This window comes from Chlorocebus sabaeus, chromosome 20, assembly GCF_047675955.1.
Source record: "Chlorocebus sabaeus isolate Y175 chromosome 20, mChlSab1.0.hap1, whole genome shotgun sequence".
In the NCBI taxonomy this organism is placed as follows: Eukaryota; Metazoa; Chordata; class Mammalia; order Primates; family Cercopithecidae; genus Chlorocebus; species Chlorocebus sabaeus.
Genome location: NC_132923.1, coordinates 16,033,155 through 16,060,450, shown reverse-complemented (window position 1 = coordinate 16,060,450; position 27,296 = coordinate 16,033,155). Strand labels below are relative to the sequence as shown.

Below are 27,296 nucleotides of genomic sequence, written 5' to 3'. Positions count from 1 at the left end.
ATGAAGGGGCAGGGGGGATGGAGGTGGGAATGTTCTATAGTAGGCTTACACAGATGTCTTTGGAAAACAGAGCTAACAAAGCAACAGGCACTTGAAGCAAAGGCTTGTCCTAAACCTTCTGTTGTTTGCCACGGGAAGAAATCTTGGAGTGAAATTTTCACTTTCTCTCTTGTGCAGATCTCTGTAAGACACAAAAGTTTGGAAGACAGTCATTTTGATCCTTGGACTTTTCTAGAGACTCAAAAGACGCATCTGAGAAGAAAAGCTCTGGGTCCCTGGGATAAATGTGCCACTTGACATGCCTCCTGGAGTGGCCAAAGACAGTGTGGTTAAGAAAAGAAATATTGGAGTGAATTTTCACTCACTCCCACTTTTGTAGGTTTCTTAAAAACATGAGTTTAAAAGCAAGATACTTGTCTTTTTCACATGACTCAAAAGAGGTGTGGATGAAGAGAAGCTCGAACATCCCACAGATCTTCCAGAGTAACCTGGACACATCCCTAAATCTCCAGCTCCTGGGTCTTTGAAAGCCTGTTTAGGGAAAGAATTGGTGATTGTCTCAAGGTTGAGAGGAAAGGGTTTGGGAAGCACCAAGGCATGGGTTGGCAAAAAGATTACATCATCAGTGAGGAAATGAAATTTCCAGAGGTTTTTGCCAGATCTAGGACCAGAGACAAAGGCCTGGATGAATTTCCTGTGTATTCCTATAGAGGTCTGTTATCTAGTTGTATAGAGCCTGTTTCACAATTAGGCTCTTTGAAATCTGGCATGTTGATTTAAATGCATTATAAATAACTTGATAATGTTGCCTGACATATGTCCTCTATGCAAGACTTTGCTCTGGGTGTCCCTTCTGTTTGCTCGCTGTATCTACTCAAGAGTCCTATACAAACCTATTTTAGAAACACCGCTTCAAAGTCCTTCCAGAGACTCTTCAAAATTAGATCTAGTGAAACCGCACCCGCATTGGTAGTTCAGCAGTGGCGTTCTCCCTACCCACGCGGGAGACCTGGGTTCAACTTCTGGCCAAAGCAGGCCTTCTTACCCTTCATGCTCCAAGTTTATGCTTGAAGGGCTGTTACATTTCTACCCAACAAAGTTATTGTACTACACAGGCTGTACAGCATTTAGGGGCCTTGGGTCATGGTGGCTGGAAGCTAACCCAAGTGGCGGGCCACCTCTGGAGTGTTTTCTGTGCTGGATCTAATCTCGAATTTACAGTTCCTCTGCTCAAAGCCTGTCTTTGAAAGTGGGGGTGTTTCTGGTGGGTTGCTGCAGTTTGGAATACTGGGAACTAAATAAAGCCTTTGCTACTTTCATATAGTCTCCGGGCAAATCCCTGGGTAACCCAAAGGCCATCAGACGGATTCCCATGCTGGGCTTTCCCCTACCTTAGACTACATCTCACTATGGAGTGAGGATCAAGAAGTAAAGGTCCGGAAAGGAGAGAAGCTGCGGGGGCCGGGGAGACTCTTCCTTGGTCAGAGAGGCGTCAGCGACCCAAGGAAAGGGAGGATTGTGAGGAGGTATCCCTGTAGAGATGAGGGGAGCAGCAGAGACAGAGTCTCATGCACAGGTGTGCCCAGACACCCTGAACCAAGTTACTTAACCTCATCAACCACTGTGGCATCCACAGGGTCTGTGGGCCCGTCGGTCTTCCGGGAGGGATTCTGTGTCCCTGTTATTGTGTGTCAACAGGTGTTAGTCTGATATTTACATTTTCAATGAGAGAAAACGAACTCCAGAATGTGGGAACTGTTTTTCCAGCTTTTCTTTTTACCTCTTGGACACTCCTTCGAAGGATTGGGTCTGAGGGGCACTGGGGTGTGGCTATGGTAGACAAGGGATGATTAATTTTCATCCAGAAATCTTTGGCGGATTCTCCCACTCTCCGGCTCCCGAGTCTAACAGTAGTTTAAAACAGAAAATCAGCAGCATTTGGAGAGGTTTTTTTTCTTTGCGTTTTTTTTTTTTTTTTTTTTTTTTGAGACGGAGTCTTGCTGTGTTACCTGGGCTGGAGTGCAGTGGCCAGATCTCAGCTCACTGCAAGCTCCGCCTCCCGGGTTCACGCCATTCTCCTGCCTCAGCCTCCCGAGTAGCTGGGACTACAGGCGCCCGCCACCTCGCCCGGCTAGTTTTTGGTATTTTTTAGTGGAGACGGGGTTTCACCGTGTTAGCCAGGATGGTCTTGATCTCCTGACCTCGTGATCCGCCCGTCTCGGCCTCCCAAAGTGCTGGGATTACAGGCTTGAGCCACCGCGCCCGGCCTTCTTTGCGTTTTAATAATAAACTTGATTTATTCAATTCTAAAAGTTTTCTTTTTCTGAGATTGTCTTTCTATATTTTGAGTATAAAATGATGGCCATACTATGTTGGACCCACCAAGGTTCTTCTCTTCACTTGTTTATTTGTAATGTCTCTTTGTAATCTGAGAATTTCCTGAGTAAACTGGGAACTGTTATACACAATTCCTTGCTTTTGAACATTCTTTGTAAACAGGAATCAGGATTGGGGGTGAGGAGGGAGGGAGGAGTAGGAGTGCTGATTTGTGTAACAGAAAATCAGGGATTACTTATGTGATGGAGCAAAGGGTTTAAAAACTCTTAGCTTCTGCAAATTTCCCCTTTTACTGTTTGCTGAAGAAAATTCTGTCTTTGACTCCCTTCCTTACCTTCTCCTGGACTGTGAGAAGCTTCCTCCCTATTCAGTTTACTTCCTCCTCCCCTCCCCTCCCCTTCCCACCGCCCCACCCCCCACCCCGCAGCCCCTCCTCTTTTTCAGTGCAGCTGCTGGAGGAAAGTCGGGTTTGGGAGAAGACCCACACAGGCAGGAACAGCAGGAGAACACTGACATGGTTACCCTCTTGCCGCCAGCACTGTCATTAAGACGTTGTGAAAAGACACAGTCAACAGAGAACAGCAGAGAATAGTATCTCCGTTTCAGCGATTCCAGGATGTTGTGCCAATTGTCCAGAGTCCTTGATCCGATGTGGTAAAGAGCTAGAGACATTTTCCCTGAAGGCTTTGACTGCTGGCAAAATCGCATTAAAGGTGTATACATTGATAGGCTGGCCACAGGATGGGTAAAAGAAGAGCCTCTGTCCTACATCTGCCAAGATATATGTGTAAGAATACGTTCTGCGGCATTGTTTTTTATTGTAAAATAGCAGAACGAATGTATTACTCAATAATTACAAAATGTTCAAATGTATGTGACTATATACGGACGATGAAAAACGCAGCTGTTAAAAAGACAATACTGATGATTCAGATGATGTTACTGATGAAAATAATAACATGACAATTACTGAGCATTTATGGCACTCTTGCATGCATTACCTTATTTAAAGTTCAGAACAACCAAGGAAATCAGTAACTTGTGGCGGGCGTGAGAGGTTCCGAGGCACAAAAGGAAGATAGGCATTCAAGGAACACCAGGATAGAAGACCCGCAGTAGGAGAAGCGAGAAGAAGAGGAGTCCGCCAGGTGGGATGCTGCAAGCCGCTGGATAGCTCGGCGGAGAGAGGGCGCTCCTGCTCCGCGAGCCTCCCTGCGACCGCAGGCCTCGGGCCACCTTCTTCCAGGAAGACGCGCCCTGCTTTCCTCTGGTCTCGGCTGAGACGCTGCAAAGCGCATCGTCCTCGGGCATTTCTCCTCTCCCCCCCAGACCCTCCGAAGGAAGGATGGGCGGACGGAAACTTAACTTCGAAGTGGTCAAACGCGCAGAGCTCCGGCTTCCGTGGGAGCATTTCCCGAGCGTCTTTCATGGGTAAGAATGGGCCCTGCAGGATAATGCCTCCCGTTCCCTGAGGAGCAGTGCGGGAGATGCCCATGTGGCCAGCTCCTGGGCCACGCGACCCAGGCCCTCCAGGAGGAGCAAGGAGTCCTGGGCCCTGAGCCAGCCCCCTGGACCGGCTGCGCCAAGAGAAGCAGCAAGGGAAGGTGTCTCTGTCCTCCTGGTGTTAAGAGACATCTATCCGACTCCCTCTCCAAGTGCTGGAGAGGAGGCTAGGTCTTTCCCACGGGCTGGGGGCCTTGCTGTTCCAAGGACGGCTGGGGAGGAAGAGGAGGTAGAGGCGGAAGAGGAAGCCAGCTGAGATATGTGAAGCAGCTCTGGCTACAGCGGGTAGGGAGAGGGTGCGCGGGACCCAGGAGCCTCCGTGCGGAGTCAGGCCTCAGGAGCAGCCGCCTTGTTCCTGAAAGGGATACCTCCATCCATCTGGTCTCCAAAGACTGTAGGGAGACCTTCTCGCCCCGTAGGAAGGCGACGTCTCCCATGCTTTTCCACCACGCAGGCCTTGTGTCCTTTCTCCTGCTAGTGGCGGCCCGCCAGCCTGCGGGGGCTGCGGCTGCCCGGTTCCACGCTCGGTGGACGCTGCCAGCCGGCGAGCCAAGAGCCGCGGTTGCAGGCGGGAGTTGGGGAGTTGTGTGCAGGTCCGAAGGAAACCCAAGCTCTTGGTCAGGGCTTTTTTGCTATAGCCAAATTCAGCGTGTAAAAGAGAGCTCACATCTAAGGAAGCGCACTCAAGATCCCTAGGAGGGTGGGAAGGGTCTGTGGCGGCGATATCCGCGTCGGCGGTGAGCCAAGGCTTGTCAGGAGAGTGAGTGCGCGAACCCAGCCGCAGGGGAGCACGAACAGCACCGCAGACGAGGGCCCCGCGTGTGGGGAAATCGCAGGGATCAGCGCAGCCGAAGTGCGGTGGACTAGCCTAGTCCAGGGAGAACTCCCTTCCTGACCACTGTCTGTCCTCCGGCAGGTAAGGGGAGAGGAGAAACAGTACAGCCTCCTCTCCCCTGGCCGGACGCTCAGGGTCACCACCTTCCCCTCTGCTCACCCGTCGCCATCCTTCCAAACCACTCTCCGCCAAAGATTCCACCGACAGTCACCCTCCGGACAACCCAGGCCTCCCTTCAGCAGCGGCTCCCGCCCCGCAGCCACCGCGCCCTCTCACCCCCGCGGTTCTGCCCGCCGCCTCTGCTGAGTCTGTGCACTTCACCTCCCTGGCTCCCGCTCTCCCCTGAGCTTACAGTGGACGAGGGTCAGGACGGGGCGAAGGCCATCTGGCTGCCCTTCTAGCTTCAGAATCACCCAATGCACGGGTGTCCACTGTAGCCGGCAAGATGCGTCTCTCCGGTTTTCCGAGGCTTTGGAGCCTGCACAATTGTTCTACAAAAGGCGTTGGCTCCGCCTCGTGTTGGATGGGCGTAGCGATGCGGGAGCGAGGGTCGACTGTCCGTGTGTCGCAGTCGGGTGGTGTGCTTGCTTCCAAGTCTGAAGTTGGCTGGTTCAAGCCAGTTCTACGGAGTGTTTCTTGCATTTTAAAAATGCTTAAACCGCTGCCAATTTTCTTCTATCCAGCACATGCTCTCGTGGAAAGGCAGAACAAGACCAACTTTACCCTCCTCTCCTCCATGTCTCCCACACGACATGAGAACGTAAATCAAGGTCCGCTAAGGTTTTGGGATCTCTCTCTCTCTCTCTCTCTCTCTCTCTCTCTCTCTCTCTCTCTCTCTCTCTCTCTCGACGGAGTCTCGCTCTGTCACCAGGCTGGAGTGCAGTGCCGCGGATCTCGGCTCATTGCAACCTCCGACTCTGGTTCAAGCGATTATCCTGCCTCAGCCTCCCGAGTAGCTGGGATTATAGGCACGCTCCAACACGCCCAGCTAATTTTTGTATTTTTAGTAGAGACAGGGTTTCACCATGTTGGCCAGGATGGTCTCAATCTCCTGACCTCGTGATCCGCCCGCCTTGGCCTTCTAAAGTGCTGGGATTACAGGCCTGAGCCACCACGCCCGGGCCCTCTCTCTCTCTCTATTTTTATTTTAACTGTCATTCTTTTAGCCCTTTCCATACACTTTTGAAGTTAAATTGGTTGTATGATTTTACGATTACATATAATGCTCTAGTCATTCTTACACGGGCGTTTTCAGCCACTGGTGTATTTCTACAGGACAGAGGTGCAATTACTACAGGAAGGGCAATTATCATAGTGTTCACACGGTTTTTATATCATTCTATTCTCTCTCCTCTGTTGGCTTATTAGCTATAACTCTTTTCTTTTGTTATTTTAGTAATTGCCTTAGGGCTTAGAGCAAACCTTTTTAACTGATCACAGTCAACCTTCAAGTGATATTACACCTCACCTTCTGGCCTTGACCCTACTGCTGACATGCACTTTGCTTTTATGCATGCTATAAACCCCACAACACATTGTTATTGCTTTTGTTTGAAAGGTCAAATTTTTACAAAAGAAATTTATAAAATGAGAAAATACCTAGTATAGTTACCCATTTCTGGTGTTCTTCATTTCCTCGTGTAGATCTGGATTTTCATCTGGTATTGGATTCCTTCTGCCTGGAGGACTGCTTTGATGTTTCTTGTAGTGTGGGCGGGCTGGTAGTGAATTCGGTCAGCTTTTGTACATCTCTAAATGTCCTTATTTCACTTCCACTTTTGGGAATTTATTTTTTCTGGCATAGTATTCTAGGCTAACTTCCCCTGCCCTCAGTACCTTAAAGATGTTGCTTCTCTGTCTCCTCGTGTGCACTGCTGCTCCTGGTAGAGGCCAGCAGGAGCAGAAAGGAAGCTGACGCAATCCTCATCTTTGTTCCTGTGTGTGTACAATGTCTTTTTCTTCTGGTTGGATTTGAGCAATGTTATTTTGATGTATCCAGGAGGGGTTTTCTTCATGTTTCTTGTGCTTCGGTTTCCTCAGCTCCTTGGGTCACTGGATTTATAATTTTCATTATGATTGGGAACTTTTCAGCTATTGTTTCTTCAGAAATTGGCCAGGCACAGTGGCTTACACCTTCAGGAGGCCAAATCGGGAGATGTTGAGTGAGGCCTGGAATTGAGACCAGCCTGCGCGACATGCTGAGGCCCCACTCCTAACAAAAATAACAAAGAAGGAAAATAAATGTTTACTTTCCTCCCCGCTCCTTTTCAGGGACTCCCATTACTCATAAATTAGGCCTCTTAAGTCTGCCCTACAGTTCACTGATAATCTTTTCATTTCTTTAAAAAAAAAATCTTTTGTCTGTGAGTTTCATTTTGCATATTTTCAATTATTCATGGTTCCATGTTCCCTGATCACTTCTTCTGCAACGTCTAATCTGCTGTTAATCCCATCAACGAATTTATCATCTCTGATATTTTGGTTTTGTCTTGCTTGTTTGCTACTTGCTTGCTTGCTTGCTGTCTTTTTCTTTTTTTAGAAGGAGACTCGCTCTGTCACCCAGGCCGGAGTGCAGTGGCGCAATATTGGCTCACTGCAACCTCTGCCTCCCGGGTTCAAGCTCCTGCTTCAGCCTCCAGAGTATCTGGGACTACAGGCGTGTGCCATGACACCCAGCTAATTTTTTGTATTTTTAGTAGAGATGGGTGACACCCAGCTAACTTTTTGTATTTTTAGTAGAGGCGGGGGTTTCACCGTATTAGCCAAGACTGTCTCAATCTCCTGACCTCGTGATCTACCCACCTCAGTGTCCCAAAGTGCTGGGATTACAGGCATGAGCCACTGCGCCCGCCCGTCTCCCTTCCTTCCTTCCTTCCTTCCTTCCTTCCTTCCTTCCTTCCTTCCTTCCTTCCCTCCTTCCTTCCTCTCTTTCCTTCCTTCCTTCCCTCCCTCCCTGCCTCTCTCCCTCCCTCCCTGCCTCTCTCCCTCCCTCCCTCCCTCTCTCCCTCCCTCCCTCCCTCCTTCCTTCCTTCCTTGCATTCATGAGACAGGGAATTCAGTGGTATAATCTTGGCTCACTGCAACCTCTTCCTCCCAGACTCAAATGATCCTCCCACTGCACACATCAACACTCCCGGCTAATTATTTGTATTTTTTTGGTAGAGATGAGGTTTTGTCATGTTGCCCAGTCTGGTCTGAAACACCTGAGCTCAAGGGATTGGCCCACCTTGGCCTCCCAAAGTGCTGAGATTACAGTGCAGTGCTTTTCAAGCTGTGAAAGAAAACAATTGTCAGCCCAGACTCCTCTCTCCAGCAGAAACATCTTTCAGTAATTAAAGAGAAGATCAAAACAGTTTCAGATGTTAAAAAGCTAAGTGAATCTCTGACCAGCAGTTCTACCCTAAAAGAAAGGCTAAGGGGTGTTCTGTAGACAGAAAGGAAATGATTAAAGAAGGAACCTTAGGACAAAAGAAAGAAAGAAGGCAGGCAAGCAAGCAAGCAAGCAAGCAAGAAAGAAAGAAAGAAAGAAAGAAAGAGAGAGAGAGAGAAAGAGAGAAAGAAAGAAAAAGAAAGAACGAAAGAAGGAAAGAAAGAGAGAGAGAAAGAAAGAAAGAAAGAAAGAAAGAAAGAAAGAAAGAAAGAAAGAAAGAAAGAAAGAAAGAAAAAGAGAGAGAGAGAGAGGGAGGGAGGGAGGGAGGGAGAGAAAGGAAGGAAGGAAGGAAGGAAGGAAGGAAGGAAGGAAGGAAGGAAGGAAGGAAGGAAGGAAACAGTAAGCAAAAGAGGCCTTCCTTCTCTTTAGTTTTCTAAACTATGCTTGATGGTTTCAGAGAAAATCATAGCACCATTCGATGTGGTGCTAACTCTTCATAAAGAAAATGTTTGAAACAATTATAAGCTGGGAGGGTAAAGAGAACTGCAAGGGAGGTAGCTCATCTATCATTCACTCAAACTGGTAAAACAATGACACCAGTGTACTGTGTGGTAAGATATAGATGCACAGATATATGAATGTCTGGAAAAACCAAGAGTTTTCAAACAGATATACTCAAAAACGCTATACATAAGGCAAAACACCATTCTCAAAGATGTTCAAGTCACCACAGGAAGGTAAGAAAATGAAAGTATATCCAGAAAACAAAATCAGGGAGAACAAACAGAAAAGGAAAAATAAAATGGCAGACTTAAGCCCTACCATATCAATCATCACATTAAATATCAATATCAATGGCCTAAGTACACCAATTGTAAGATACACACTGGCAGAGTAGGTTAATGGACATGAGCCAACTACATACTGGCTACAAAGAAACTACCTTCAAATATGATACAGGCAAGTTGAAATCAAAAAGATGGGAAAAGATATCATGCAAACCTTAGCCAAAGGAACGCAAGATTGGCTATATTAATGCCAGATACAGTATATTTCAGAAAAAAGAAACTAATCAGAGACAGGGGGGAGATTATTTAATGAGCAAAGGACCAATCTACCAACTCCTCCTCTGACAAATTCATAAATGTCTTTGCAACAACAACTGAAAGTACTTAACAGAGAACTAGACTAATCCACAAATACATCTGTATGCCTCAATGTCCCCCTTTCTCAACAATTTATACAACAACCAGGCAGAAAATCAACAAGAATGTAGAACCCAACAACGCGATCAACCAGCAGGACTTAAATTGACAATTTTAGAACGCCCAACCACACCAGAATATACATTGTTATGGGATGCATCGTGCCCAGCCCCCCCAAAATTCATATGTTGAAATCAGAACATTATTAACCACTAGTGATATACTAATTAAAACAACAAGGAGAAATTGCTACATACTTATCAGAATGATCAAAATAAAAGTGTGACCACATCAAGTGCTGTCAAGGATTCAGAGAAAGCTGGATCACTCATACATTGCTGGTGGGGATGTAAAAGATTACAGCCCACTCTAGAGAATATCTGTATAGTTTTTACTTTCAAAACTCTATGTACAACTACCACATCACCTTGGAAGTGTATTCCCTGCATTTATCACAGAGAAATAGAATCTTATGTTCACACAAAACGCGTGTACTTAAAGTTTATAGCAGCCTTGTTTTTAATAGCCAAAACTGGGAAACAATGTATAGATGACTTCCATGAGGTGAATGGTTAAACAAACTGTGTTATATATCCATAGCATCGAATAGTTCTCAATAATTTTTTTTATACAATGACAAACTACTGATACCTACAATAACCTGGATGAATCTCCACAGAATGATGGTGAGTGGACAAACGGTAATCCCAAAGGTGACATGTAGGATTCCATTTAAGTAGCATTCTTGAAATGAATAAATTATAGGAACGGGGAACAGATTAGTAATTGCCAGGGGTTAAGGAGGGAAGGAGGAGCAGCACTGAAGAGACAGGGTCGTGGCTATAAAAATGCAACATGATGAATCCGATGTTGATGGAAATGTTCTCTACCTTGCTTGTATCAATGTCAATTTCCTGATACTGTGGCATTTGCAATACATCTGCTATATTTGCAAATATTACCATTTTGGAAATATTACCAAGATGTTACCATTGGAGGAAACAAAGTAAGAGGTACAAGGGACCTCCCTTTTTCTCTCAGAGTTCTTAAGATTGTATGTGAATTATTAAAATATAAAAATTAATTTTGAAAAACCTAAGTATATTTCTCCTAGATTGATCTTGCCTTTGCTTAGAAAACATTAAGATAGCAATAATTTTCCCAACACCCTTTATTTTCTTGAAGACAGTTTTAACAAAAGCTGTGCTTAGGGCTTTTCCTAAAAGGTTACAACTTCTACTAATCCTTACTGTTCTTCCTTGAGAACCCTCCAGGTTTTTGTTTTATTTATTTATTTTACACCTTTCAAAAGCATGGAGACAAAAACCAGCAACTGGCATATATTACTGTATTAGTCTGAGTTCTCCAGAGGACAGGATACACACACACACACACACACACACACAGAGAGAGAGAGAGAGAGAGAGAGAGAGAGACAGACAGAGAAGCCCAAGTTCTACTCTGAGTAAGCTCTAGACCTAGGAGAGTCGAATATAGTTCAAGACCAAGTCCAAGGCTTAAGGCAGAAGACTGACGTCCCAGCTCAAAGACAGTGGAGCAGAAAAACTTCTTTCCTAACCCTTCATCCTATTCAAGCCGTCCATGGGTTGGATGAGGCCCACTCACACTGGGGAGGGCAATCTGCTTCACTCAGTTTACAGATTCAAATGACAATCTCCTCCAGAAACACCCTCAGAGACACAGTGAGAAATCACATCTAACCAAATACCTGAGCACCCCCTGACCCAGGCAAATTGACACAAAAATTAATTCTCACAAATACTCTCAATAGAACTAACCATTAAATGTAGCATCATGTCCTGCCTCTTTATCCCATGACAATTAATATAATAGACCATAACATTGGCTTCCATTCCCTAATAGTAGCACCACTTACAAATTTCATTTAACGTGAGGATAATTTTGACCTTATGGAGTCTCTCCCTACCCCATCTACCATTGCCACTTGTGGATTGTCATTTTGCCATGACTTTCTTCTACAAAATATCAATAAGCTCTATACTTTGGTAATGTAAGTTTAAATTTCATCCTGGCTGCATAAGTCACTTTCCATTTTGACAAAGCCTAAAAATATTTGTGTCCATCTCCTTGAATATGGGTAATGCATACCTATTGTTGGGCCCACTCTCAATCTCATGGTTTTCTTTATTTTCATTCAGGTCTCAATAGATATGCCTTGGCAGCCTGAAAGCCACTGAAAATGGCCCGTGGCCTTGTCCATCTAACGGAGTCCAGTAAAATCCTGGCCATGGAATGGGGAGCTAGAAAGTGAGAAGGACCAAACTCAGCACACAATGACTGAGTTTAAATCTTTGCGCTAAGAGATGATCAGACTCTATCATGGCTTCTAGTAGCATAAGACCCTGTCCCACGAATAACCCTAGGCTCCTGTGACAATGATGACAATGCCTACCTAAGAAAGCTCAAGGCTGCCAGGGGAACTTACTTTAGTTCTAGCCAATACCTGCTGATGATGGTAGGTTCAGGATCTTTCTTTCTTACAGCACTTACTAAGAAGGGAATCCTTCCTCCATCCCTTTGAGATATGTGTGTATCTCCTAGGGACTCGAGTGTGTCTTTGCCCAGGATCTGAAAGCCATTCCTTTGAGGTGTAGTCCTCAGGAAGGACTGAGCCTCCGTCTTCTGGTCTCTGTGGGAGGTTAGAATCCTAACGTCTAATATTGTCAGCTGGCAGACACAGCTGGCCTGATGAGGCAGACGTTTAAAATGACCAATCTTTTGTAATGTTTCACTTGTGCCCTGACCCCTGCCCTCTCCCCACCTCACTCTCTGATTAGAATGCCATCACCTTTGCACAAATGCGAAGGAGCTCAGCCCCTTCCTCTATGGTCAGTAGTTGCTGAATAAAATCTGTTTTCACTGCTTTGATTAATGTCTGATTTATCTTTGACAAAATAAGTGAGAGTGATTGTTTTTAGCAACATGGCAGCTGCAAAGAGAAGCACAGACATGGCAGGAGAGGGAGGGATCACCTGACCCTTCTCATTTCATAGGCATGGTGTTATAAGTCTATAACAGCTGTTATAAACACCTGCCTGGTGTTTATAAGTCTGTGACTTGGCTGGGCTGCCCTAGGGTATCACTTCATGGCTCTGCAGCAAGACTTGAATAGGCTGGTGGTGACACTTGGTGTGACCACAGCCACCTTCAAAGATGCCATTAAGGGTTCATAAGAAAATGAAGGGAAACATAGAAAAACTGATTTTGAAAGATATTTCCTCTCCCACTTCCTGATACAGAGTGTGTATGATATTGCTGTGTGATGTTAGTTGGACTGTAATTTAGCACAACAGCTGTTCTAATAATTGGCAGTTTCTCCTCGAGTTAAGCCTACCTGATAAGCAAGCACACTTATGTTTATTGATTACCCCTGTAAAATGAACAATACATCCAACAAGGCTTCTACCAAAAATGCCCTTAATAACCTCATTTTTATTCTAAGGAAAAACTGAGTACAACACAAATCTTCATCAACAGAAGAATTTAATACCGACTGTTATTTAGTCATAAAATGATCCCAGAAGTTCACTGCATAACATCAAAACAAGGAACCCACACTGATGCCACTGATGGCAGAAAATCACGATACAAAAATGAGAGAGAGACGAGAGAGAGAAAATGTACTATAGCCATAGTAGTGGGTAAAAGCCAAAGAGCTCACTTTCTACTCATGATATTCATTAGAAAAGCCAAAGGAACATGAGCCAATAGCTCTAAGGGTCCAGGTCTGTACAAGGTACATGTTGGGTGGAGGGTTCTGTTGGTTCCAGTGATGTATCTCAGGTGGGCTAAGTTTTACAGACACAGCCTCTGCAAAAATCTATCAAAGAATAATAAAGGGATAGCTATTTGCATGCTAATTTACCATTGTATAGGAGGGAGAAGAGGCATTAGATTGTTTTCATCAAATAAAAGTAAAACCAACATTTATGAAGGAAAGAGGAGAAGAAAAAACTCACCTGGGACCTTTGTGATTTTGCTTCCCTTGGATAAGAGACTTGACAGAAAGCTTTCAAAGAGGTCACTGTGGCCCGTCTTCTCCGGACCCACGATGCCTGGTCACCACAGAAAACAATTACAGATGTTGGAGGACTTTAAAATATGCTAGAAGTTTAGTAGTTCATCCTATGCCACAGAATCTCTGTGTGAGGTCCACCATGTCCTTCTGTTGTACAGTCCTTCAGTTAAGCCAGGAGGATGCCTCTCCCCTCAGTAGAATATCATACATCGATGTGTAGAAAGTTTGTTGTGCTGGCAAGTAAATGACAAAATGGACATTGATAGACTTGGGAAACAAATTGGAATATAATCTGTTACCGCTCCCATGGAAGATAAATTTGCAGAATGTACTCAAATAAGAAGCATCAAATAAATGCTGTAATGTAAAAATGGCACATCCTGTTCTCTACACTATAGAAATATCTGCAGGAGTGACCAAAGATATGTGTACAAGTATGGTAGAGATTGCAGCATCATTTGTTATCCTAAAATCATGAAACTCACCTCATTTCAAAAACATCTTGAAAAGGGTTAAATAAATCATGCACAAACTGAGGAAGAAATGCTGTTTTCACAAACAATGGTGAGGATCACCATGAGGATGACTGATTCCACTGGTCACATTATTAATAGAGCAATCAGTAAACCCTGGCACATCCTGGGGATAGGATACTGCTGTAATAGGCCTCCTATTATTAAACATGAAAAACTCGAGGCACCTTACTCCCTCAAGCCTTCCATGAGAGAAAAGAAGATCTTTATCACACCAGAAGTGAGTTCCTGTCTAAGGTCTCTGGGATTCCTGAGTTTGACAGGTATAAGGCACCATGGTCCTTACCAAGCCTCAGACTTAAGAAGGCGGGGAAGAGGACATGTGTGTCTCCTGATTAGGCTGGAGTTGATTGTGCATCAACTGAAACGAGTTAAAACACAAAGCGACTCGCCCCTAGGTGGGACCGAACTGCGCTACAGAAAGTGCTACTGCTGTTTCTACGGAGCGCTATAGGCAGGGCACACTCACCGAACTCCCCCCATCCCTTCTGTCTTGAGGGCCCGCCTGGCAGGACAGAAAACCGGTGAGATGAGAGCAGTGAGTCGCGCTGATCACGTTGCACACCCGCGGGTTAGGAGATTCTGGAGCCAGAAGGACACCCGAATGGCCTTCGCCCGCCCTGCCCCTCGCCTGCTTTGAAACGCCCTGGTCTGCGACCCGGGCCTGGGCCGCCTGGGGGCCCAAGGGAAGCTGAACGCCCGGTGGGCTCCCAGGATGGCTCCTCCCGTTCTTTGCGCCGCCCTCACCCAGTGAGGGAGCCTATGCCCACCCTGCCCAGTCACTTTCAGGGCCGCTGCGGAGCTTCCGCTGCCGTCTTCGTATCCTGTGTCCGCGTGCAGGGGCTCCACCAGGGCAGGGGTGGTGGTGAGAGGCGCTCTTGGTCCCCTCGCGGGGAGCAGGGTCTGCCACTCACCAGGGCGCACGACTAGGACTTGTCCAATGAATCCATCCTCGCCTTTAGCTTTTAGTCCTTTGAAGAATCCTGAGAATGTAAATCATGAACTATTTTTCTATGGGGAAGGTTTGTTTTGTTTTGTTTTGCGACAGGATCTCACTTGGTCGCCCAGGCTGGAGTGCAGCGGTGCAAAAATGGCTCACTGCAGCCTCGACTTCCCGGGGTCAAGCGATCTTCGTGCCTCAGCCCCCACGTAGCTGGGTCTACAGGCGCGCGCCACCACGCCAGGCTAATTTCGTATTTTTTGTAGAGACAGGATTTCCACATGTTGCGGAGGCTAGTCGCGAAGGGGAAGTAAGTTCTTTTTTGGAAAGCATTTATTCCGATTGATTTCTCGGCATCCCGTGGTGCTGGCAAGGGGCGAGGCCTCCAGTGGCCACTCTTGCCACTCTGAGCGGTGGAGCTGCCAGGGCTCAGCTGCGCTGTTTTTGGGTGCCTCTCTGGGACAGGAGGCCGGGAGCTGGGCAAGGGGTGAATACAACACGGAATTGCGAGGAGGAGGGCAAGGAAGGCGGCAGAGGCGTGGACCAGGGAGACGAAACTTCCCAGTAGCTTTGTGCAGCGGTAAGGACTGCACAAGGGAGACGTGAGAAGTGTTTTTCTATTGTAGCAGAATGGGGAAGAAAGGGAGGAAAAATGGAGAGACACCAAGAAAGAACGAAATCTACGCGGACCCTTACGTCTCCAAAACGGAAGCAGCCCTGCATTAAGTTTAAAGAAGGAGCCCAGCGCGCTTCAGCTCCTATGGCTCGCGGTGATAGTATTGTGGTCAGTCCTCTGCGCTGTGGCCGCAGCAGCCTTGGCTGGGAGCCGAATCACCGCAATGTCCCTCCTAGGGTGTAGTGCTCTTTTTTCCCTTTCGCCTCTAATCTCAGCCTAGGCTGCGCCGTTTACCTGTGGCTAGAGAGGTCACAACTTTGCTGTGGCTTCGGAGCTCTCTGTAGCGACAAGAATAGAAAGAACCCCTACCCTGCACGCCTAGAGGTCCGGTCATCTTGAAAGACTTTTACGCCCTCTCTGAGCAAGTACAACACCCAAAAGGTGAGGTGCCCCCTTTCAGTCAACCTTATCAGAATCTTTTGCTGTTGACATGATGTGGCCCTACCCGTTTTTCTGGCTCAGATATTTCAAAAATCCGTGGGGCCCCTTCAGGCCAAATCAGAAATGAACAAGAGAAGAGGCGAGTTCGCACTCCAACTGGGTATTTTAAGTAAAACCGAAAGAATACAACAAAATCTAAAGTTAATGACATTCCCCAACTACAATCTTTAATTTTGTTTTTATGTATGTATTTATTTGTATATTTTTATTTTATTTTATTTTTTGCTATCAGTAAATGACTGAAGTATAACCCACAGAGACCAAAGTGCACCAATCTTAAGTGTGTGGCCCAGTGCATTTTGACAAAAGAAACCACCACATAGATCAAGTCATGGGAAGTTTTCAACAGACCAAGAAGTCGTTGGAGCCCCTTTCCAGTCAATCCTCACCCCATCCCCACTCAGCCAATCACCATTCTGATTTCTATCTCCATGATTTACTTTTGCTTCTTGTAGAAATCACGTAAAGGACTATACTGATTTTGACCTTTTTTTTTTTTTTTAATACAACAATGGTTATGAGATGCTTCCATTTTATGGCATGTATCTCAGCTCTTTTGTGTTATTGATGAGTGTTATTCCAACATGTGAATATACTACAGTTGATGGACTCTTGGGATATTTCTAGTTACGGCTATTGTGAATAAGGTGTTTCCAAATATTCTACTATGGGCCTTTTTATGGGCCTGTGCCTTCATTTCTGTTGAGTACAAACCTAGTAATGGAGTGGCTGGGTCATGAAGTAGGTGTATTTTTAATTGTACTAGAAACTATCAGACAGTATTTTAGAATGGTGGCACTATTGTATTCTCTCTCTCTCTCTCTTTTTTTTTTTTTTTTTTTTTTTTTTTTTTTGAGACAGAGTCTTGCTTTGTTGCCCAGGCTGGAGTGCAATTGCAGGATCTCCACTCACTACAACCTCCGCCTCCCAGGTTCAAGCAATTCTTCTACCTCAGCCTCCTGAGTACTTGGGATTACAGTAGTGCACCACCATGCCTGGCTAATTTTTGTATTTTTAGTAGAGACAGGGTTTCACCATGTTGGCCAGGCTGGTCTCGAACTCCTGACTTCATGATCTGCCTGCCTCAGCCTCCGAAAGTGCTGGGATTAGAGGCGTGAGCCGTTGCGCCTGGCCTATACGCAAACTTTTGTATTAGAATAGAAAAGTTGAGAAGATAGTACACAGAATGGAGTAAAGACGATGGAATGGGTTTTCGGAAACCAATTCACACTTTAAAGTTGTTTTAACACCCCTCACTCCCAAAGAACAATGCATGTTCTCCAAAGACATCCCTTTATTAAAATATGCAGAGAAAGTATGGGATAAAAGAGCATATATTAAACTCCTCAGAACATGTGTCTAGAAGTGGACAGGGGAATGGGAGTGGGATGAACAGAGAAAAGAAGGAAAGACAGTAAGGGCCTTGCTGAGAGCAGTCACCATAATGTGCCCTGAGCTAAGGTACATGACTACCTTCTTGCTGTGCACCTGAGATCTAAGAGAATATATTAACAAATCAAGGATATGGAATTTCAAAAACACTACAGGAAAACAAAAAACTTACCCAAACAGAACAGTCTAGTTAACAAACGCTGGAAGAGATTTTATAAACAAAGCAGAAACACAGAAATCATACAATGAGGTGGTGGGAATGAGACTAACTATGCCCATCATCTCCAACGTAACACTAATTACTCTGAATTATAATGGATCTAAGTCTCTCCGATTGGATAGAAAAGGAAATGCCAGCTCTAATGGTTTAATGGCAGGAAAGGGTTAAATATTCAAAGCAGTGCACATTATCATTATTATTATTATTATTATTATTATTATTATTATTTTGAGACAGAGTCTCGCTCTGTCACCAGGCTGGAGTGCAGTGACCCGATCTCGGCTCACTGCAACCTCTACCTCCTGGGTTCAAGGGATCCTTCTGCCTCAGCCTCCCGAGTAGCTGGGAATGTAGGCACATGCCACCATGCCCAACTAATTTTCATATTTTTAATAGAGACAGGATTTCACCATATTGGCCAGGCTGGTCTCGAACTCCTGACCTCGTGATCCACCCGCCTTGACCTCCGAAAGTGCTGAGATTACAGATGTGAACCACCACACTGGGTCAAAAGCAGTGCACATTATCTTTAGCAAGCTAAGGCAGAAACAGAAAACCTAACACCGTGTGTTCTCACTTATTGTAAGAGCTGAATATCAGAATGCATGGAAACATGGGGTTGGGGGGTGAGGACAACACACACTGGAGCCTGTTGGAGGGTGGGGATTGGGAGCAGGGAGAGCATCAGGAAGAGTGCTAATGGATGCTGGGCTTAGTACCTGGGTGATGGGATGATCTGTGCAGCAAACCACTATGGCACAGGTTTACCTAAGAGACAAACCTGCACATCCTGCCCATGTACCCCTGAAATTACAATAAAAGTTGGAAACAAAAAATGTAAAAAGGAAAGAAAACAAACAGCAACAACAAAAAGAGCGGTGCAAATCTATACCACGCTCGTTATAAACAAAAGAATGAGAGTAAAAACATGAATGTCTGACAAAAGCAAATAGCAAAAGAATGCTTTATGTTAGCTAGAGGAATATCCCAGCATCTATCTAGAATCAAATGGAACTGTTTTTCCCTGAACTGGCCTCCTTGGGTGGCCGGTCAGGGTGAGGTGAAGGGAAGAAATCTTGGCATGAAATGTCCATTTCTTCGCTCTTGTTTAGGTCTCTGTAAGGCATAAGAAGTTAAAAGCAAGATCTGGTCCCTGGCGTTTTCCAGGAACTCGAAAGAGGTGTAGGAGAAGGGAAGTTCAATTATCACCCTGGTCTCCTGGAGTATCCCAGGCACAGTCCCAAGAGTTCAGCTTTTCAAACTCCTGGATCCTGAAGGCTTTTTTGGGGAAAGTACTAATGTTTGTGTCAAGGTTGGGAGGAAAGGGTTTGGGAGGCACCAAGCAAGGGGGAGGCAAAGAGAAGACATCAATAAGCGAGGCAAGAACTTTCCACAGGTTCACACTGGATACAGGACTAGAGACAAGAAGCTGGGTGAATTTCTGATGTATTCCTACAGAGGTTTGTTATCCAGTTGCACAGAGCCTACTCAGAATAAGGCTTTTTCAAGTCAGCTCTTTTAATGTGAAGCCATAACTTTGTGGTGTTGCCTGATGCAAATCTCCACTACAAGCCTTTGCTCTGGGGGTCTTTTTTGTTAGTCACATCTTCCAAAGAGAACAGCGAAAATCTTGACTCCTGTCCACAAGTCTGTGTCTTAACTGTTTCCAAGGCTGCAGAGCTCCGGGTCAGGAGGCATTGGCAGTTCGGTGGTAGAATTCTCGCCTCCCACATGGGAGACCTGGATTCCATTTCTGGCAAATGCAGCGTCCTGTCTTTGTGCCCTGTGGTTTTTACATTTACTTACTGTGCCGCGCTAATAAAGGAAAAAAAGGAGGCAGAAGTGGACGGGGGTGCGAGGTGGGCGGAAACACTGTGTAGTCCTCCTTGGGTTCTTTACACAGCGGAATTTATTTTTCTTTTATTTATTTATTTTTGTTTGTTTGTTTGAGACAGAGTCTCAGTCTGTCGCCCAGATTGGAGTGCAGTTGCACAGTTCTGGCTCACTGCAACCTCCACCTTCCGGGCTCAAGTGATTCTCATGCCTCAGCCTCCCAAGTGGCTGCCATTACAGGCATGTAATGCCTGCTAATTTTTGTATTTTCCTGCTAATTTTTGTATTTTCAGTAGAGACGGGGTTTCACCATGTTGGCTAGGCTGATCTTGAACTACTGACCTCACATGATCCACCGGCCTCGGCCTCCCAAAGTGCTGGGATTACAGGCGTGAGCCCCGCCCCGGAGCGGAATTTATCTAAGCAGAGACTTTGCAGAGACCCTTTTTGAAGCAGCCAGTGGGTCTGGTTGGTTTCTGCATTTCTACATATTTGAGCCTAAAACCGGAGCGACTTTTATCATCTCTGCTGTCGGATCCCTGCAATACAAAGAGTCAGCTGGTCACTGATTCTCTGCCTGGACCTGGGATAGACCATTACAGCACATCTCGCGATGGAGTGCGGCTCAAGAAATGACATTCCCGAAAGGAGAGAAGCAGTGGGGTTGAGCGGACACACGCAGTGATGGGGAACTGGAACCCAAGGAAAGGGGAGGCGTGTGGGGAGGAACCCGCGTGCAGATGAGGGGAGCTGCGGAGAGGGGCCTCGGACCTTCCTGTCCAGGAAGGCCCAGTCTTTGGTGGTCTCGGCAAAATGAAGGATGGGCCCCGAGTGGACAGCAGCACATCCCCAAAACTCATTTCTATCACCCCTGTCTGTTTTACATTCCACCAGGCAAATCTTCTGTCCAGGGGATTCTTTTTAATGCTTCTGTTGAAGCAGCGTGGTGGGGAGGCATGGCAGTCGTTAGCTCTGGAGGCCTGGGGAGGACACTCTGAAGAGGAAAGCCTGGCGATTATCCAGTTTCATCCTGTTTTCATCTACTATTTTCCTCAGTGAAGCTTGTATGGGTCCCGATGTCACATCACAGCTGCCGCATTGGTGGTTTAAGAGCCGCTGACAAATCTCTTTCGCGAAGGGATAAGAAGGGCAGTTGGCCCAGAACCATGGAAAGAGACGCAAGAGCAGAACCGAAAATACTTTCCTCCCTCTTGTTCTCTCTCTGCTATCGGTGAACATCAACCTTCCACACACACCAGTTCAATACTGCCTCGGTCTCTACAGGAGGTTTACCATTTTTTACAGTTCTCGTAAGCCATGTTTTCTTCTCCCTTCTGCAGTTCTTCCAGGGTTGATTTTCAGGAGCTGGTCAGCAGTCCAGACTAGTTCAACATCCTGGTTCAAAACCATTTGTCTGGTTCTGCTACTAGGGTGAAGCTTGCCTCCTAGACCAGAGTTAAGACGTGTTCCCTCGGCTTCCATTTTCTAAAGAGAATTGGTACAGTTTCTTCCTTAGGTGTTTGGTAGTGAAACCATCTAGACCTGGTGCTTTGTTCTGGAAGGTTGTTAATTGTTGCTTCAATTTCATTAATAGAGACCTATTTAGGTTATCTATTTCTCCTTGTATGAGGTTTTGTCAACTTCATCTTTCAAGGACTTGATCCAATTCATCGAAGTTATCAAATGTGCGAGCAGAGAATTGTTTTTAATAGCCCTCTACTATCCTTTTAATGTCCACATGATCAGTAGTGAGAGTCCTTCTTTTCTTTTTCATATTAGTAATGTGTATCTTTTCTCATTGTTTCTTGGTTCACCAGCTAAAGGTTTATCAATTTTATTGGTCATTCCAAAGAACACTCTTTAGGTTTTGTTGACTTTTCTCTATTGATTTCTGGTTTTCGATTTCCTTGATTTCTGCTCTAGCGTTCATTGTTTCTTGTCTTCCACTCACTTTGGACTTGATTTGCTCTTGTTTTCTTTGAGTTTCCTAAAGTGTAAGTTTGGATTATTGATTTTAGATCTTTATTTGTAATATTTAATTTTTTTAAATCCATTATTAGTTTACTTTCTGTGCAGTAATTTTTTTAGTGTAATATAATTTTGTTCTTATTAAAATTTCAGTTTTATTTTATGTACCAAGTGTACATGTGTAGGATTGTTACATGGGTATATTGAGTCCGGGTAGTTCGCATAGTATCCAATAGCTAGTTTTTCAACCCACTCTCCCACCCTCCCGCCCTCCCTACCTCATGGTAGTCCACAGTGTCTATGGTTCTCATGTTTATGTCCATGTGAGCTCAATATTTAGGTCCCGCTCCTAAGTGAGAACATTCGGTATTTCGTTTTCTGTTTCTGCATTAGTTTCCTCCAGATTATGGCCTCCTGTTCTATCCATGTTATTGCAAAAGACATGATTTCATTCTTTTTATGGGTGTGTAGTATTCCATGTTGTGCATGTACCGCATTTTTTTAAAAATTTAATCCACCATTGATGGGCACCTCGTTTGATTCCATGTCTTCACTATCGTAAATAGCCTGGTGATAATCATAGGAGTGCATGTGTCTTTTTGTTTTAATGATTTACATTCCTTTGTGTATATAACCAGTAATGAGATTACTGGTTGAATAGCAGCTCTGTTGTAGGTTCTTTGAGAAATCTCCAAACTACTTTCCACAGTGACTGATCTAATTTACATTCACTCCAAGGGTTTATACACTTTCTCTCCAGTTTTATCAGCATCCGTTGGTTTTTGAATTTTTATTAATGGCCATTCTGAGTGGTGTGAGATGGTATCTCATTGTAGCTTTGATTTGCATTTCTCTGATCATTAGTGATGATGAGCATTTATTCCTGTGTTTGCTGGCTGCTTGTATGTCTTCCTTTAAGAAGTGCCTGTTCATGTCACTTTGCCCATTTTTTAATGGAATTATTTTTCATTGTTGTTGATTTTTTAAAGTTCCTGACAGACTTTGGACATTAGACCTTTGTCAGATTCACAGTTTGTGAATATTTTCTCCCATTCTGTAGGTCGCCTGTTGACTCTGTTGATGGTTTCTTTTGCTGTGCAGAAGCTTTTTCATTGAATTAGGTCCTACTTGTGAATTTTGTTTTTGCTACATTTGCTTTTGTGGACTTGGCCATAAATTCTTTGCCACAGCTGATGTTGAGAATGATATTTCCTAGGTTTTCTTCTATGGTTTTTCTGCTTTGAGGTCCCAGTATATATAGTGTCATTGCAAATGACAACCAACCAGAGACTAATCATTTCAAGCCAACAAAGGGAACTTATTGGTGACCAGGAAAAATGTCCAACAAATGAAAATTAGTAAAAGAGATTCCTGGGTGTCTTTTTCTGTAAAGCATGGGGCGTTGTTGTCTGTAGACTTCAGCAAACTTTTTCTGCAACGGGCCAGGGAGATAGGAAGTGTTGTAGGCTTGTGAGCCAAGAGGCAAAATTAAGGATATTATGTAGGTGCACATATAACCAGGAAGAAAACAAATTTCTATACCATTTGCATTGATGAGATTCTAAACTAATGATAGTAACTGAGTAGAACTTCTCAGGTCGTAAATGTTCTTTGCATTGAGAGCCTAGTCTCAGCTTTCCTAGGATCCCTGGTACAGCCCTGCCTTTCCACCCCTCAGGCTGTTTCCTCCGTGTTTTCCTCAGAAGAAGAGTTCCATACAAAAGACCTACTACCCTGAGAAACAGTGAAGTACTCCTGGGGCCCACCAATGCCACACAAGTCAAGGAGTGGATGGCCTTGCCCCAGTTATGGCTCAGATCACCTTTGCAGGATGACATCGTGTTGGGAGATGGTCATCAGAGCCAGGGCCATGGAAGACGCTGTCAGGAGGAGGTGAGAGGACTGGTGCCCAGGGGGAGAAGTGGCCAAGCAACTCTGCATTCAGACTCACAAAAATCTCAAGGGGATGTAGAAATGGCGACAGGGTGAATGGAAAACTCAAGCAAGGTTTTGGGGCCCTGAGCTGATCTCTGTTTTTCCTCCTACAACCTGCTGCACATGCTATTTTCTCAGCTCTGTAGATAGAAACTGCATCCTTCCATATGCTCAAGCGAAAAATCTTTGAGTTTTCTTTGACTGCTGATCTTTCCTTCACACCCTATAGCTGTTTAGTCAAGAATTCATATTAAGATGAGCAATCAGGTGTGGTCCTTAATCCATACCATCCTTTCCCCCCAGTTAATAAACCTTGTAAAGTCATTCTCCTGATAAAGACAATAGAATTTCCATGAAATTGCAGAATTTTAATCCTTCCTGGATGCATGACTCACATAAGAGCACTGCTTTTGTTTACTACAATTTCCCCCTATTTTGATTTCATGCCTGTTTGACCTGCACTGTTTCCCGTAAGTCAGGCACTTCAGCTCAGGTATGCTTTCCTAATCATAGAATTAGCAATAATAGCAGCCTTGCTAACAACTTCTTCCTGGCCCTATCACCAGGCAAATGCCATAGGATTTAATAGGTAAAGAATCGTAGGATCGCTAGGTGCAGTGGCTCACGCCTATAATACCAGCACTTTGGGAGGCTGAGGCAGGCGGATCACTTGAGGTTGGAGTTCGAGACCAGCCTGACCAACATGGAGAAACCCCATCTCTACTAAAAATACAAAATTCTCCAGGCATGGTGGTGCTTGCCTGTTATCCCAGCACTTTGGGAGGCTGAGGCAGGAGCATCGTTTGAACCCGGGAGGCAGACGTTGCGGTGATTCTAGATCATGCCACTGCCATCCAGCCTGGGCAACAAGAACTAAACTCTGTCTCAAAAAAAAAAAAGAAAAAAGAAAAAAAGAATCTTGGGCTTATCCCTATTGCTTGGTGTTATAAAATGAATAGTTTTCCTCTGAATTCATATGTTGAAAGCTTAACCCCAGATTTGACTGCGTTTAGAGATAGAATCTTTAAGGAGGTAATTAAGGTTAATGAGGCCATACAAGTGGGGTCCTAATCTGGTCAGAATGGTGTCCGTATAAGAAGAGGAAGACCATGAAAGAATATCTCTCTTTCTCCACACAGGCACAGAGGAAAGGCTATGGGAACACAAAGCAAGAAAGTGGCCTTCTGCAAGCCAGGAAGAGAGGCCTCCTCAGAAACCAGCTCTGCTAGCACGTCGATCTTGGACTTTTGGCCTCCAGAACATTGAGAAAATAAAAGTCTGTTGTTAAACCACCCAACCTGTGGTATTTTTCTATGGCAGCCTGAGCTGACTAACACCCTTGATAGGTGGGTGGCATTCACCTTATTGGGCTACATGATGTGAAGTTAAAGTAACTTTAGCAATAGACACCCTCTAATTTAATTGTATAGATTTTTAAAAAGACACGGATACTGCCTTTTTTAGTTGTATGTATATTGATGCCTGGGCCTAGCATTACAAGACTAGTCGAAATGGGAAGAAAGAAAAGAAGGGGGAAGGATATACTAAGTTCCATAATTGCATCCTCTACCCACATCCAGTTCTTAGAATCTTTTCCAATGGAGGCGCACCTTGTGTACACTCAAATTCAATCTGAGCACACAATCATTTAGACAACCAAGGCAACTTTTGCAACTTTCAGCATCACATGCTTTGGGAAGCAAGTATTTCAATCACTAATTTAAATATTCATTGAGATAATTATTCTCAGGTTGATGAAAAATGTGGTGTATCCATGTAGTGTTGCCTTCCTCTGGGTAAAGAATGTTGTCTTTACTCTGCTGGCTCACATTTGACCAGAAATTGGAGTCCCAGCAAATCTTAGTAGCCGCTCAGGAAGACTATTTTAAGATAGTCCCAAAATCAAACTTGTTCTAAGACTAGTATGCTGATTGAGGAGAAAGAGCCTCATGACAAAAATTCAACAAGAGCTGTGGGTGACAGTTGCGTGTTTCAGTACTGGTCTGGGCCCAGGTTTCCCGTGAGCACCTAATGAACAGGCTCATTTGCAGGGATCGTCAAGGTGCTCACTATGTCTACCTCATAGCCTCAAAAGAAGTCATCAGCTAAAAGAATTTGTGTGGTATCCTGAAGGGAAAATAGCCCAGAAATAGGGGAAAAGATAAGGATTTTATAAAACAGACATGTGATTCAACAGTTGTTTAAAATGTAGAAAGCTGCAAGAGACAGTTGTTCCCACTCTAATGACAAGAAAAAGCTGTATGGTCTGTAAAATCATATGTGTTTTGATCCCACCAGAGAGCTGAAGTTGCAAGGCCCCTGAGTCAGCTGAAGTACAAAGCATGAGAAACTTCCCTATGGAAGGACAAACACATGAAGCAGTTCATCTTTGACAGATAATAGAAGAAAAAGATAGCAGCCATAAATGTTGGTTGGAGAAAAATCACTGGAGTTTTCATCATTTCTTAAAGGCCAAGTGTGAACTACTATGACAGCTTAGAATCTCTGGGAGTCCCAGACACATAGCATGTTTTTGCCCATTTGCTGGGTCTTTCCTCCCACGTCCTTAGTGCTGACAAGACACATGTGGCAGGGAAAGAGAATTTCTCAAGCTTGCCACAGCGGTGTAGGCAATAAGTCATGATCGCATGATCGACCACCACCAGAGTACAGGCACAAAACCTGGTTGCTTCTCTCACATAAACCAAAAGGCATCTACTACTGATGTTGGAGCTAGGAACCTGTCCAACCCTTGGCCCCAGGGATAGGCCAACTGCTGAGGTAGAGTTAGACACAAAATCTGTCTATACTGGACAAGGGGAGGAGACTTGCTCTTGCCCAAGACTTCCCATCATTGAAAGGTAGAGTTCCACTACCCCAAGGGGATGTCACAGGAACACTAGGACTCAGGCACCCATGACCTGAGGTTTGGTACACATTCAATGCAATCAGTAACATGAGTTGGTTTCAGTCAATCATATGAGTTGGTTGCAGACCCTTTCCTTTAATGAGGAAAAACTGTGATGTGGATACAAAGTTTCCATGTTCAGAAAGATTGGCCTTGTCCTTAAGGATATTATATTGATTGGATTTCTCTCAACCTCCTTAAGTTGTGTTTAGCATTATTAAAATTAAGTGACATTTACTTGGATGAAGTGGTAATAAAAAAAAGGTTGTGAGAATTTCTAGTGATTTTTGATCTCAAGCCTTGTATCATTGTTGGGCTGTCATGTGTGTACTTGAAAACAAAATGTGTACAATTATTGTACTGGTTTGAAGATTTTAATGGTGAAAGCAACCTAATCAGTAATCGGTACTCTATCTAGAAACCAATCTTGGAAATTTGTGATTATGCTCTTTTAAAATAACTGAAAAGAAGGCCAGGTGTGGTGGCTCATTCCTATAATTCCAGCACTTTGAGAGGCCGAGGTGGGCAGATCACTGAAGGCCAGGAGCTCAAGGCCAGAAGCCTGGCCAACATGGCGAGACCCTGTCTTTACTAACAACACAAAAATCAGCTGGGCATGGTGGTGCCCACCTGTAATTCCAGCTACTCAGGAGGCTGAGGCAGGAGAATCCCTTGAACCTGGGACTCGAAGGTGGAGTTTGCAGCAAGCTGAGATCCTGCCACTATATCCCAACCTGGGTGACAGAGGAAGATTCTGTCTCAAAATAAATAAATAAAATAGCTGAAAAGAAATGAGTGTGTGTTTATTATCACTTTGTTCTTGTTTTGTTGTTTAGTATTTAAATAAAATGAGATTATTTATCCTCATACGGAATTTCCAAAACTGATATATGCATTTAGCATTTTGTTAAATGATGGAGAGAAAATTTAATTGCCTTACTTTGAAAAGTTTGGCATAGGTTCTATCACATTTTTGATGCTTTTGATCACAGTTCTGTCATTGGAATGCTGGCAACTACATGTTGCCAGGCAAGGAGTATCCTAACCACTTTAATACGGTTGTTTGAAGCGCTGCAGGCAGTAACTACTCGACAGCAGATCACAGTGTTTTTATTGGTGACGTGAGAGAGAGAAGTAGAA

At 44.7% G+C, this 27,296-nt stretch overlaps 1 protein-coding gene across 1 annotated transcript; it reads left to right on the top strand.

Annotated features, from left to right (window-relative positions):
• The first annotated feature begins 597 nt into the window (after positions 1 to 597).
• On the top strand, positions 598 to 24,804 carry LOC119624202 (uncharacterized). Its single transcript, XM_073007793.1, has 5 exons — positions 598 to 712; positions 1,397 to 1,518; positions 3,420 to 3,768; positions 22,992 to 23,206; positions 24,388 to 24,804. The coding sequence occupies exons 1-5, from the start codon at positions 598 to 600 to the stop codon at positions 24,475 to 24,477; spliced, it is 891 nt and encodes a 296-aa protein (XP_072863894.1). The 3' UTR covers positions 24,478 to 24,804.
• The last annotated feature ends 2,492 nt before the right edge of the window (positions 24,805 to 27,296 follow it).

Excerpts from the sequence above, each read along its gene's own strand:
- LOC119624202 (XM_073007793.1), top strand. The coding sequence starts at position 598 with ATGGGTTGGCAAAAAGATTACATCATCAGTGAGGAAATGAAATTTCCA. Across the intron at positions 713-1,396 it reads TCCTGTGTATTCCTATAGAG|ACTACATCTCACTATGGAGT; the intron begins GTCTGTTATCTA and ends CCCCTACCTTAG. Across the intron at positions 1,519-3,419 it reads ACCCAAGGAAAGGGAGGATT|GCATTCAAGGAACACCAGGA; the intron begins GTGAGGAGGTAT and ends AAAGGAAGATAG.